Genomic DNA, 13,869 nt, shown 5'->3' with positions numbered 1-13,869 from the left:
GAGAAAACAAGTTGTCAAGCCATCTAATTCCATTGTGATGGGGTGTCCACCTCACACAAGACCTGAAGAGGTTAAGGTGGTTAGGTAGGGCAATTAACTTCCAGGCTGCACGTGAAAGAAGAGCAGGGATTAATTAGAGGAGGCTCAGGCGGATGGGAACAGGAGGCAACTGTGTAAAGCCCGGGAGCTGAGAGCAGCTGGAGGCTCAGGGAAGTAGTCTGTAGTCATTCCCTAGGGGAAGAGAGTTGTGCGGCTGGCAACCCCAGAGTGTGGGGAAAGCCAGAAAGACAGCGAAGGCTCAGGGAAAAAGCAGCAAGGCAGACCTTGGCTGCTGAAGAGAGGGCCCGTGAGCTGAAGCCTGGGGTAGAGGTCAGGTCAGGGTTCCCCTACCAACCACTGGGGAAGTGGAGATCAGACTGCCTGGGATAGTTCGTGCTGAAACACTTCGATACCGCAGAAGGTGAGGACCATAGTGACTTGCCTGGAGGGCCAAGTCACGAAGAGGAAGCTGCAGCTCCTGGAGCAAGAGGATCCACAGGGTGGAGAGAACACCAGAGGAGGGCACAGCACCCGGAAGGAACTAATCCCTAAAGTGGCCAGGAGGAGATGCCCTAGCAGTGAGTGGATCCTGTGACATCCGTAGGCATATTTGACTTGTACTTAACTTCTGTGATTGTACTTGCTAGCACTACGTTGTATGTTACTTTAAAATAGAAGGCTGGGGAAATAAATCTATCTTTAAAATATGCTTGTACACATACAACCTAGTAACTGAATATACAAAGCACAAATTTGCACATGCATTGTCTGATCATGAAAATGTGTACACACAGCTGTAACTGTATCATGTGAATAGTCCCACTGAAGTAAATACAGTTACTCGTGTGTATATTTGCTTGCAGAACAGAGCCCCAAATGTGCACTCCACTGTTTAGAAAATATGCTTGGATATTTTGAAAGCACAGTTTACACCGCTGGGTTTGGATATTTATCACTGTGTGTCTTTATGAGAGCTCTTCTAATCTATGAATATTCACCTAATTTCAAACTATCCATTATCATTCCTCTGATCTATGCTTTATTAAAAATTTCTCTCTTTTATGTACTGCAAGTGAAGAAAGGACTTGATCTTGTATACTCATGGGGGACATTATGTTACAATCTTATTGAAACACAACTCACAGAAATTTAAGAGCATTTTTTGTCACTTTCACATTTTTAAATCACATTAATTGAGAATGGGATTTAGTTTCTGCACATGCACACACATTCTGAAAATGCACGTACATTCTTTTAACATGCCCATACCTCCTAATACTGTAGACTTTACCCAGAGCAGGAGTGCACAATCTCTAAGTAAAATAATCCTGAGACTAAAAACAAAGATCTTTGAAACTACACTGAGGACTCCTTCCCTCTTTACAGAATGGATGTTTGAATCAATTTCCCACAGGGTCAGATGCACAAAGTACACAACAGGCAGCTGATTCACACTCCTGCCAGAGCTCTACAGGTCCCCTTTCCAGCCAAGGAGGACTGATGGGAAGGAGGGCTGTGATTGTAATCTGGGAGCGACGATGTTGGGGGGGAAAGCAGTTACCATAATGGGATACTCAGGACTCTGACAGGAGCCATCCTTAAAAATAATGTTAGACAACTAACCTAGTCCTAATAACACTGCAGCACCTCCTCCCCTTACTTAGCCATTTAATAATACAAAATCAATCTTCATTCCTGCTTCATTTAACACAAGCCATTGAATTCATAACTCAGGTCTAAGAATCTGATGAATGGGTAGATATTTTAAACTTAAGATTTGCATTTCTACCTGTAAAGATTGTTCTGTTGAGCTTCGCACGCATCCTTCATGTTTGATCGTCTCAAAAAGGCATTCTGTTTCTGTGGCCCAGTTTTCTACTCCTTTGAGAAGCTCTTCAATTTTCTCCACTCTGGGCAGAAGCTCAGTGGCCTGTTCAGTTACATCTGCATTCTTTTCTCTAAGCTGAGAACATGGAACACTTAGACTCTTAGCAAAGTTAGTATTTGTAAAATGCTCAAAATTTCTTCCCCCCCTCTACATTTCCGGCATTTACCCAGCTTATGGGGCACTTTCTGGCTTTCGCTATATGACTCAAGAACTTCTTAATACCAACTGACAAGGGAGTGCAATGGGGTTACAGGGCTCTCCTGATTCCGGCATATACATTCTGATTCACCAAAGAATGACATGTGAGGTCTCAAATGAAAGGTGGTGTCACTCTGGTCCTCAATATCACTGTGAAATGTATGTACAAGTGTTGTGTAAAAACTGAAAACATGTTCTTAAGGTCTGTTATCAAGGTACTAGTCACCAGAAAAGGTGAAAAACAGTTTTTCTGTCAGACAAGCTACCTGTTTACATGTAAATTGAGTATTTTCTTGTTCAGAGTGGATCCCCTCACCAGTCTGAACTGAATGCAAATACAGGATTGTAAGAAAGAACTTCAGAAAGAATCTAAAAGGGAAAAAAACAGAGCGTGAGAAGAGAATCTTATCTTGAGTGTGGGAAAGCACATTTGTTTCATGAAAGAGGGGTTTCAACCAGGCTTGGCTGAGAATTCTGGAGAGAAATTTGGTTCAGATACTCTCTTGTCTAAAGAAGAGTAACCTGTCAGCTAAGTATAGACTCTAGAAAGAATGTTATGATTTTGTTTAATATGTACCCATTTGTTTCCAGTAGTCTTACTCACTATTACTTGAAACTCTATTCTGTGATAAACTTATTCTTGTTTTCACTATAATTATACCTAAGTGCTGTGGTGATAAGCAAAGTGCTGGTCCTGACTTGAATCTTACAGGCCGGTGAGTTCTGTTCCTGTGGGACTAGCAGGCCTGTAATTCTGTAAGTCTTCTGGGGAACAGAGGTTGAACACTGCAGAGAAGTCTGAGTACTAAGAGGTTACTGTGTGCCTATCGCTACCCTGTACAGAGAGAGCGAGGCCTTTGGACACCTGGAAGGCCATGCTTCTACTGCCACATACCGTTTCAGAGAGCTGATTTATAGCAGGCAGAGACAAGACTAATTCTCACTAAGAGGAGGTAGTGGTGAGGTGCCTCACCACCCTGGGTACCCCTGGGACCATCACATACACCCAGAGGACCATAGGCGGAAGCTGAGACTGAAGTGGCGATGCAGTGCCCATAAAAGTGGAGCTGTATATTTAATAGATGAAACTACCCAAATTTAAGTGCTGATATTTGGATTAGAATATAGGAGAACTCTTTACCTCTGCATTCTGAATGTGTTTCTTACTAGCCTCCGTTGATATATCTGCTGTAACACTGAGTGCATTTGGCACTGCCTCAGCAGGACTCTGAGAATTTCCATTACTGTCAACAACTGACTTCTTTTGCTCTTCTTGCATTCTCAGTAATCTCATCTCCTGTGAAAATGTTGCATAGCATTTTATACTATAATTTATTGGCACAACAGTATCATTAATAAATACACTTTTTCTGGGCTCATCCAGAAAACTGAAACAAGGGGCGCTCATATAGTCTCAGCCATATACACCACTGCATTCAGTGCTAACAGAGTTCTAAAGGACTTTTACCCAAAGAGGCAGTGAGAGTTACAGCTGGGAACCTGTGTGTATTGCCTGCTTTACCTGCTCCAAAATGGAGAACAATTGTATGAAAGATTATTGATCTGTAAATAACAATTGATAATTATACTGTTAAAAATACAGCTGTGCTTTTGACATCTACATAACAAAATGATCACATGAAAGGAAAACGGAGCTGTGGTTACTTACAAACTGTGTTCTCTTTATAAATTTAGCCCATCTTGTGTTCAGTTTTTTCAGTTCTTTAGAAATATCTGATCCCACTTGCTCATTGCTGACTTCAATTAAGAAGTTTCCAGCTTCATTTAAGGAACCATGGACTGAGTTCCAGTCTGCCAGAATCTCAGTGGGGACCTATAGAGATGCATTGAAAGGATTAAAGACCACACCATGCAGTTCTTTAATATATTTCCCAAAACAATAATAATAATTTGCACTTATAGTGCTTTTCATCCCATAGACTTCAAAGTGCTTTAAGAAGGTGAGCAAGTATATTCATGCTTAATCACAAAGAGACAGTCAATCAAATACCTTTTTAGGATGTCCTTTTCGTGTTTCGTCCAACCATGTTTTCAGTAAATGAATGTTCTCCATGTAAGTAGCCCAAGAACATAGAACTTTTTGCAGGACAGTGTTTACATTGTAAATATATTCTCTGCACATAGAAATCTTAGAGTCTACCATCTTAAACAGTTTACAAGTGTCCGGAGGATCACCAACTAGAATATTAAATATATGATAAAACAAATGTTAGAAACAGACACTGATTCACATTAATAATTTCAAAATAATATTAAGCATATTTCTCAATTGCTTGGAAACTGCCAAAATAGAGAAGTGAATCCTTCCTCCTTTGGCTGCCGAAGGGGAATATCATTAACTGTTTGGAAAAAACATAAACCAACTAAACAAAACCGATATTCTGCAGAAAATAAAAGAGGGGCAGCCATGTTAGTCTGTATCCACAAAAACAAGGAGGAGTCTGGTGGCACCTTAAAGACTAACCGATTTATTTGGGCCTAAGCTTTCGTGGGTAAAAAACCCACTTCTTCAGATGCATGGAGGGTTTTTTATCCATGAAAGCTTAGGCCTAAATAAATCTTTACAGGTGCCACTGGACTCCTCATTGTTTTTTTTAGAAAATAAAAGCATCAGGAATTTAAAACATTAATAATGACCAGCTTAAAGCGCAACTCTTATTAAAGTATTATGTTATTTGCATGCACTTACCTAAGACATTCGTGCTTATGTTCTTGTTTTTCATGTCTTCACATATTTGAAAAGCAGTTTCTAGTTGAGCTGTGACTCCTCTTTCTTCAATAAAATCCTGCCCAAAGTTAAAGGGAATTGAGATGGGTAATACTGACTGACATAAAAAAATATAGAAAATTCAGTTTGTGATCAATTAGAAAGTGAACCGAGAAGATACAGGCCAAATGTAAACAGAGCAAATCAAGTTACTTCCACTGCATTCCATCCCGCACCCTTTGTATGAATTCTGCCTATTATAGGCCTGATCTTGCAAATTGTTACTTCTGTGAGGAATCCTACACAAAAGTGTTTGTGTCTACACAAACACTTAAGGTATGTCTACACTAGAAGCGCTGCTGTAGTGTAGACAGTTACTACAGTGATGGAGGGGGTTCTTCCATCACTGCAGTAAATCTGAGAGGCAGGAGTTAGGTCAATGGAAGAATTCTTTAATTGACCTAGCACTGTCTACACTGGGACTTAGGTTGGCTTAACTAAATATCATACGGTGTGAATTTTTCACACCCCTGAGTGATATAGCTAGGTTGACCTAACTGTCTACTGTAGGCATAGGCCAGCCCTTAATTCACAGCAAGCTGGGGCATGAATCTACCACACACCCACCTGTCATGGAATAACTGTTTGTGTGGACCCTAAAGAAGCAAATTAATAGTTCATTGATAAGCGCTGATCAAGTCCCATTTCAAAGAAGATTAGATCAAAGCGCATTAATAAACAGTTCATGCATGTCACCAGAGTCCACACAGTTAGTCCACAGCAGGCTAGTGCAGGGTATGTTCACATCCCAGTTTACTGTGAACAATTGTTCACGTAGACAGACCCTGAGGCCATTGATTCAAAGAGACCACAGTAATTGCCTGAGTCAGGATTAGTCATTTCAGAATTAAGTTCTTAGATCATAAACTCCTTGGGGAAGGAGTTTGTTTCCGATAAGCCTGTAAAGTGCCATGGGCACCTACGGCACTACAGAATTAATACACAGGACTTCTGGTTTGGGGGATTTATTAAGTTCATTTTTTAAGATTTACTTTTTGCAATTTTTGAATCGGATGTAGTTGTCCAAAAATCAAGGGGTTTCACAACTTTGTTACTATATACGATATGTTCCCTAGTGCACTTTTAACATAGGACTGTTTCAAACAGCACTACATTTATGCACACTAGGGAACCTTTAGTGTGTACCAGCAGGGTCAACATGGTCCAATTAATAAGCAACACTTAGAGTACTTTAGAAATCACACCCCCACAGTCTGCATTAATGCTCTGAATAGACAATCTCTTAAATACAAGTAACCATTTCCAGTGTTTTTCTGGTGTTCATTGGATAAACATGATTTTTTTTAATATCAGGTATGCTTTATTGCTGTTTATCAGTTAAAACCAAAAATCAAAAGCCCAATAATACATTATAATAACAAATCTGTTTTAACAATACACCAAGGGGCCAGATGAAACTGACAAAATCCAACGAATTCAGAGTAAAGGCTAAATTTCAATTTTCAATCCATGTTATGGGTTATTGTTGCTGATGTCCTCAAGAACAGTGTGATTTTACACAAGATGTTGCCCCATCCTGCAGTTCTAATGCAGGCAAAACTCTCCCTGATTCTAATTGGAGAATTGCCTGTCTAAGGACTGTAATGTTGAGCCCCATATGTGCTGTCATAACCAGTTACAAAATGGGAGGTAAGCACAAAATGTAATCAGACAGGTCAACTCATCCACAGCGAGGGCCATAAGAATATGTGCACATTGGAGAGGAGGAGAAAGAAGGGCTGCTGAGTATTACGCTCTAGGAGTAGCAGGTGGTGGCAGATGGTTTCTATATTTAGAGTCCTGCTGCTGCAGAATTGTGACAGGAGGCGCAGCAAACCACCTGCTGTCCTGCGTGAAATATTTGTGAATTTGAGGCAGGGAGTGGGCTGATATTGCTGGCCCTCGTATACTACAGGAGGAAAGGAGACTAGTCAACTGTCCCTGAAGACAATGACAGAAGAGAGGAGGTCACAGACAATCACATCATCAGAAGAGAGAGAGAAATGGGGGAGAAGGGGGAGTATTCAGGGCCTGTCATGGAGAAGATATCTTGGCTCATGGCTTTTGCTCAAAATCCTGCAAAAAAACTCATCACTTTCATAGGATTTGGACTCACAATCAAATGAAACTCAGTGGTTTGGGCTGAGTTTTGGAGTTCTTGGGTTCAAATGAAAATGAAACTTAAGAGTGAAATCACTCTCGCTGAATCCAACAAAAACAAAAAAAAAAGCCTCACTGAATCCAGGGCAGAGCCAAACCAGAGTGTTTTATGAAACTCTGGGAAACTGTAACCAGAAAAGCAGCAAAGAATCCTGTGGCATCTTATGGACTAACAGACGTTTTGGAGCATGAGCTTTCATGGGTGAATACCCACTTCGTCGGATGCATCGACGAAGTGGGTATTCACCCATGAAAGCTCATGCTCCAAAACATCTGTTAGTCTATAAGGTGCCACAAGATTCTTTGCTGCTTTTACAGATCCAGACTAACACGGCTACCCCTCTGATACCTGTAACCAGAAAAGAGATACTGAAAGAGAAATGGAGGGAGGAAAGAAATGCAGCATACAACGTATTATTGTAAACATTATCCATACTGGCAGGGTCCATTTTAGTGTAAGATGATGATCACAATCACATGATGTAAGATGACGTGTAAGATGATGATCACATGGTCACATTTAGCACAGTGTGCATGTGCTCATTTATTTTAATGAGCAAAATTAACCAGTTTCAGAAAGGGAGTTAGTCCTTCATCACTCTATATGTTTCTCCTTGCTGTACAGTGACAAACTGCTGGGTGGTCATAAATAACATTTTCATTCCATAGTTGATTGTAGTGTTGTTATAGCATATTGGTTCCAGATATGAGAGAGGCAAGAAAGGCAAGGTGATGGCTTTTATTGGACCAACTTCAGTTAGTGGAAGAAGGCACAAGCTTTAGAGCTACACAGAGCTCTGTACCTTTCCACCAGTAGAGGTTGGTTCAATAAAAGATATTACCTCACCTACCTTGTCTCACCTTTATTCCAGTCTGAAGTGTATTTTAGCTATATGAGGCATACACATATCTACAGCAAAATGAGAAGATGAACATGGTGATAGCAAGGCCTGTAATAAAGATACAGATTCAACCTGAAGCCCAACCTTCTTTGCATAAATCTCAAACTGCCTCCAGCTACGAGAGTCCATGCTGGATGGAGTTAGATCTAAGGCTGTATCCAAGAAGGCAACTACCACCAGTTTAAATTGGAGATCAGCTGCCAAAAATATAAACTATTTTTAAGCTTACATGCCAATCTCTCAGCAGTAACTCCACAGATTCCTTAGTCCCATATTTGATATCCCTGATATTTAACTTTAATGTCACTTCATCCAAGATAGCTGAGCACAGGCAGCAGTGGTATTCTAGAAGTATGCTGAAGTTTGTAGACTGGATATTGCCGAATCTGGAAAACAGTAGAGTTTTGGAATTAAACTGGACATAATGAGCCATTCATTTACAGAGAGAAACCTCTAACCTAAAAATTACCTGAATTCTAGATATATGCAAACACAGTCCCTACTGTTGAAGAGGAAATAAATTCTAAAATATTTAGAGTTAATTATTTAAGTGAATAATGATTTTGGCACCTTAATTTTTGGATGTCGAATTTAAGAAACCTTAAAAAGGGCTGATTTTCAGAAAGTGTGGCGCATTCACTGTCTGAAAATCAGGCCCTTGAAAGGTGTCTCTAGTTCAGCACACAAAATCACTGACCACTTTAAAAAATGTAGGCTTTAAGCTGCATGATGATACCCTGATCAGCATAACTGAGATGGGACAAAAACAAATTAAAAGTGTTTCAGAATTTACACAAGTTAAATATAATGGTTAATTTTTAATGAGAAGATTAAAACTAATATTCCCCTACTAACTCATATTCCGTTTTACTTGGAACAGTCGCACAAGCCTCATACACCAAACCACCTCTTCCTTCCTCCAAAACCGACATCAGAACACATTTTTTTCACAAAGGTTTTCAAAACTGACCTCTGCAAAATCCTTACTCCAGTTGAAAGTCATAGCAATCCCCATCTTACTACTAGCACGTGGCTGACCTGCTTTGCCTGTGTTTGTACTAGACAGTAACAAACCCCTTGAGGTAGGACCATGTTTCTGTATATGTTTGTAGAACACAAAGCACATTGATGGTGCTCAACAAATAATAAAACCAGAGATGGCAGAATGATGCAGTCCAGTTTTGAGCTAAGAGCTGACTTTGTCAACTGAGCCTTAAATTTCAGAATTCTTTAGCAGATTCAAAATTTTAATTATTTAACGATACTTCGTACTTATAGTGTTTTCATCCGTAGATCTGCACATGATTTTAAAAGATGGGTAAGTATCATTATCCTTATTTTACAGATGGGGAAATAGGCATAGAGAAGTGATAGAACAAGATCATGCAGCAAGTCAGTTGCAGAATTGGGAACAGACCATCTATGCTTGTGCCATCTAAGTGCACAACAACTGAACACAGAAAACAAGTAATTGGAGTCTTTTTCCATAATGGTGCTAAGCTTGCTAAAAATAATAATTTAACTTAATATGAATGTAGTCAACTCAGGTGCCCAACAGGGTAAATCTGAGAATTGCAACCTTCTTTTCATGTCATCTAGCTTCTCAGTTGGTACCAGTGGCATATCCTTCTCATCTTTATTCTCAAAGGATTGAAGGCTGACCAAGTGACAGTCAAAATAATCCATCAAGCCCTGGAAAAAATATTATAATTAAGATATTTCACTGCTACGTATTGTATTTGGGAATATGCAATCCACTTCCATATTACAGTGGGAGCTATTAAGAAAACACATTTACCACAGGATCTCACTTCAGTTTTTATTCAGTACAGTATAAATGCATTTACATTACCCTCAAATGTGAGTATTTACCACAGCATAGTAAAAACCTCACCATTCTCTCTATATATAATATTGCATTAAGTCAATACTATCAGTGTTTGTTTACTTTTAAAGACACCCTCGCCACATACTGTAGTTCAATATTACATCTTTTCAAAGTATGAGGCTCTTCCTTTGCCACATCTTAGCTTGACAGTAAGACCTTGTAAATAAATATCTTCAGTTAATTGTCTGATACTGTAAAATCACTATTTAAAAAAACATTTATCACATTGACAATATATTAACCTTTTGATGGCAAAGTTGGAATTTTTGCTGCAAATCTAATGGGAACATATCACAGGTGCCAGTTGTCAAAAGCAACAAATTGAACATACAAAGTACCCACATAGAAAACCTCAGAGTACTGCACAACATTCCCATATGAATATTAGTGATCACAATATGGAATGCAGCATTCCTGTAAACTACTATTAAATACTGATACTACCTGGGAATTGCAGGTGATAAAAAGTGTGTGTCACAGATGAAGGGCACAGTCATAATCACAATATGTTATTATTAATCATGTAATTAAAGACGATTATAATGTATATGTACAATGGGGACAAATTAAGGTTGCCTCAAGCGGATCCCGAAAGCAGCGGCATGTCCCTTCTCCAGCTCCTATGTGAAGGTACGGCCAGGCAGCTCTGAATGCTGCCCCATGTGCAGGCACCATCCCTGCAGCTCCCATTAGCCGCAGTTCCCAGCTAATGGGAGCTGTGGGTGTGGTACTTGGGCGGAAGAACCGTGCAGAGTGGAGCCCCCTGGCTGCCCCTATGCATAGGAGCCAGAGGCGAACCATGCCACTGCTTCTGGGAGCCATGTGGAACGGCCCCCGACCCTGCTCTCTGTCTGGACAGTTTGAGGGCTGGATTAAAATGGCTGGCAGGCCAGCTGTGGCTCGCAGGCTGTGGTTTGCCCACCCCTGTGTTAATATGATCAAAATACATTAATTTACTCCCTCTACCAAGGCTCTCTTACATCTCACCCCAGGAAGTCATAAAACTTTCCTACAAAACTCTGTATTTAACTGGTTACCCTCTCATTGTTCAAAATCAACAGCTGCTACCAAAGGCATCTTTAAAAGTACATATATCCCCCAGAAGAAAATCAATCAATCCAGTAACCACATTCCCTCCCAAAAACTAACATCACTTCCATAGCAAGTGCTTTAGTGGGTCAGATTTAACCAGTCTTTTTTTATTTAACAAACCTTAAATAAGATAATTTTTTCTTTGAAGAGGCCCATTGCTTTACAGTGGTCCTGCAAATCGGGTAAACCTTCTGCCAGCAGATGTTCTACCTCTTGGAGCCAGACCTCGATGCTGTCTAGAGGTGGAGGTAGTGCACGGTCCAGCTTTGTTTTCCATTCATTAATCTAAAAGACAAATACATGTCAACAGTAAAATGTCCCTCTGTTTCTCACCCTATTCTCAGAGGATTAGCAAGATTATTATATATAATACTTGTTAATCTAACATTCTAATTACCTCACAGACAAATTTTGCACTCAGTAACAAGCAGGCAGTTCCCACAACGGTCAAATGGGAGTCATTTGGGTGCATCCAAGGTCAGAATTAGCTCCCCTGCTTGCAATCTTCTTGATGGTACAAGGAATTGAGCATTTTTTGTCGCTATACGATGACTAACAAAATTTTGTCACAGGGAAATTTACTCAATGTTAGTGGCACCTTGACAGATGACTTCTATCATGAGTAACGTGCTCTGACTGTCCATCAGTGTGGATCAAAAATGTCTGATCCACACTGGCCACTTATCAAACAGAGAGATACTTGATAGTATCAACCCTAGCCATTCCAAGCCTTAGTTCAGGGACGGTTGACATGAGCAAGCTCGTTACAAAGCACTGTTCAATGGGATTAACAGTACTGCTATGGCAGAGTTGCATAGTGCAGGAAGGCCACCCAAGCCACACAAAAAAATATCTAGTCAGCTGCTGACTCTATTGCTCACTCTTTTCTCTGCTGCCTCATTATTTTAGCCCTAATTATGTCAAACCGAACATTTTAAGCAGAGATTGGCCCAAAACTGCATCTGAATGCTGCCAAGCTCAGAGGACAATCAGATCGAGATCATACTTTGCATGCCGCTAGCAGCCCTAGGATCAGATAGGCATAAAGAGAGCCACGTTTGCCATCATCCTCCTCCACCCACAAACCCCCAATTTCTCCCCCACACCTTTGGAGCACGACACACCAGGCCCAGCTCAATTGGACCTCAGGGTCACGGTCAATATCTAAGTATAGTGATTCCTCCCCCTTCCCAAAAAAGGAGAAACATAATTATACTACAGTATAAATTCCTGGGGTGAGCTTTATCCTCTTCATTGAATGTGTTCACATTAACAACATAAACAGCAGCTAGAAATATTCTGTAACCTGGGAGGTTAGGTTATTCCATGCTGCTTTCATCTGTTTCTGCTCTTCATTTAGCTCAGGCACACTTCTTTTTGAAGACAACACTGGCAGAAAGGGTCTTTTCTCTTCATTAAACAATTCCATGAATGCCAGCATTTCCTAGGGTTAAAATGGAAAGGAAACCTATAGTGGAAAACTACCACATGTAATAATTCCTAGAACCAGATATTGTTGTTGGAGGTGAATATCTGGCTCCCATTTACTTCAGTGGGTGTTCCAGATAAGGAATGATGGAATAATAAACCGCTGAGGTCAATGGGAATCAGGCATAATCATCTAACGGCAGTACCTGCGCCTTACAATATAACACTATAGCTGAATCTTTATTTAATATCATGTTAATAAATTATTCCCAAGCAAATGCACAGTAACATCTCTAACTTTTTCTAGGGCTATAACTATTCAACTGTACTGAGAAAAATATCTTGTCTGAGACTAGGCGTAGTCAACATGGGGAACTCGAAGGAGAGAAGGATATTACATGTTAGATACAAAGCCTAAGTGTGTCACACAGATGTAGCAAAACGGGGGAGGGGGGGACATTTCAAAATCAGTTTCTTTTGCATTTTGGCTGTCAATGCATAGACTGTCAAGAAGGAAGTCAGACCAGCCGCAGAACATAAGAGTAAATCCAGCCTGTCTGACTCTGCATGGAAGTTAAATAAGAGGAAGAGAAGAAAACACTCCTCCCTTCTATTATATTCAATCACTTGTTTTCAGTCAGACTTTGTATGGGTTCATGTTCTCTCAGGCAAATTGTGACTATCACCCCACTATTAGTGGGGCCCTGGACTCAGCAGAACCACTAGCAAGGGAAAGCACTGCATAGGGACTGCAAGTCCCATACTCTTTCAGAAGTACAGCTCCATGCAGTCTCCCTGATGGATGATGGGTTTGGGGGCAGGCTAGGGCCAGTGCGGTATGTGGATCCACCTGCCATTCTTCCCCGGCTCCTAAAAAGGGCAGAGTGCAACACCCAGCAGAGGTTGCTGCAGCACTGGGGTTGCTGCAGCACTGGGGTTGCTGCAGCACTCACTGTGTGGGGAAGGGGATAATTACTTCTCTAATGGCCCCATAAATCTCCCTTCTACATACCCGGTTACCTGGGCTGTACAAACGGAGGAAGCCATTCCCCATGAACAGCAGCCAACAATTCCAGCACCCCTTCAGTGACAACAAACTGGCGCAAGACCTACAATATTATCACCATAGTAACTGAGAAGTATATATGTGCATTCCTTCTGGAGAGGGAATTTTATCTTAACCCTTCCTCGGTGACTTTGCTTTATTTACCAAATCCAGTGACAGATTTGTGATTTTTAATTTTTTTTGTTACATTTAAATCCTCAGATTGGACAATAACATGAAAAGCTACTTTTGGGGGGCTTATTTTAATATTTCTCTTTGCAAAAATGTCATTTAAATGCTACTTACTTGAAATTTTCTAGAGTATGTTTCATTTTCTGTATCAACCAACAACTTTGTTAACTTCTTCTCTTGTGCAGTCAGCCAGCTCAAGGCCTCTTTTACTTTCCCCTGGTAATTGGAGCAGAAAATCCCATTTTTGCA

At 40.5% G+C, this 13,869-nt stretch overlaps 1 protein-coding gene across 7 annotated transcripts in view; it reads right to left on the bottom strand.

The window, feature by feature from the left end:
• SYNE2 (spectrin repeat containing nuclear envelope protein 2) overlaps positions 1–13,869 on the bottom strand; it is a 268,235-nt gene that overhangs the window by 206,799 nt on the left and 47,567 nt on the right. For all 7 annotated transcript variants that reach the window (XM_030558566.1, XM_030558561.1, XM_030558559.1 and 4 more), the window contains 10 exons: positions 13,735–13,836; positions 12,262–12,399; positions 11,076–11,240; positions 9,555–9,667; positions 8,205–8,361; positions 4,836–4,932; positions 4,137–4,324; positions 3,795–3,959; positions 3,267–3,422; positions 1,829–2,002 (listed from right to left, as the gene is read on the bottom strand). In XM_030558566.1, the coding sequence (XP_030414426.1) occupies positions 1,829–2,002; positions 3,267–3,422; positions 3,795–3,959; positions 4,137–4,324; positions 4,836–4,932; positions 8,205–8,361; positions 9,555–9,667; positions 11,076–11,240; positions 12,262–12,399; positions 13,735–13,836 (1,455 nt within the window). The remainder of the gene's footprint in view (positions 1–1,828; positions 2,003–3,266; positions 3,423–3,794; positions 3,960–4,136; positions 4,325–4,835; positions 4,933–8,204; positions 8,362–9,554; positions 9,668–11,075; positions 11,241–12,261; positions 12,400–13,734; positions 13,837–13,869) is intronic.

The sequence above is a fragment of the Gopherus evgoodei genome, chromosome 4, assembly GCF_007399415.2.
Source record: "Gopherus evgoodei ecotype Sinaloan lineage chromosome 4, rGopEvg1_v1.p, whole genome shotgun sequence".
NCBI lineage: Eukaryota > Metazoa > Chordata > Testudines > Testudinidae > Gopherus > Gopherus evgoodei.
This window is presented reverse-complemented; position numbering and strand designations above follow the sequence as displayed.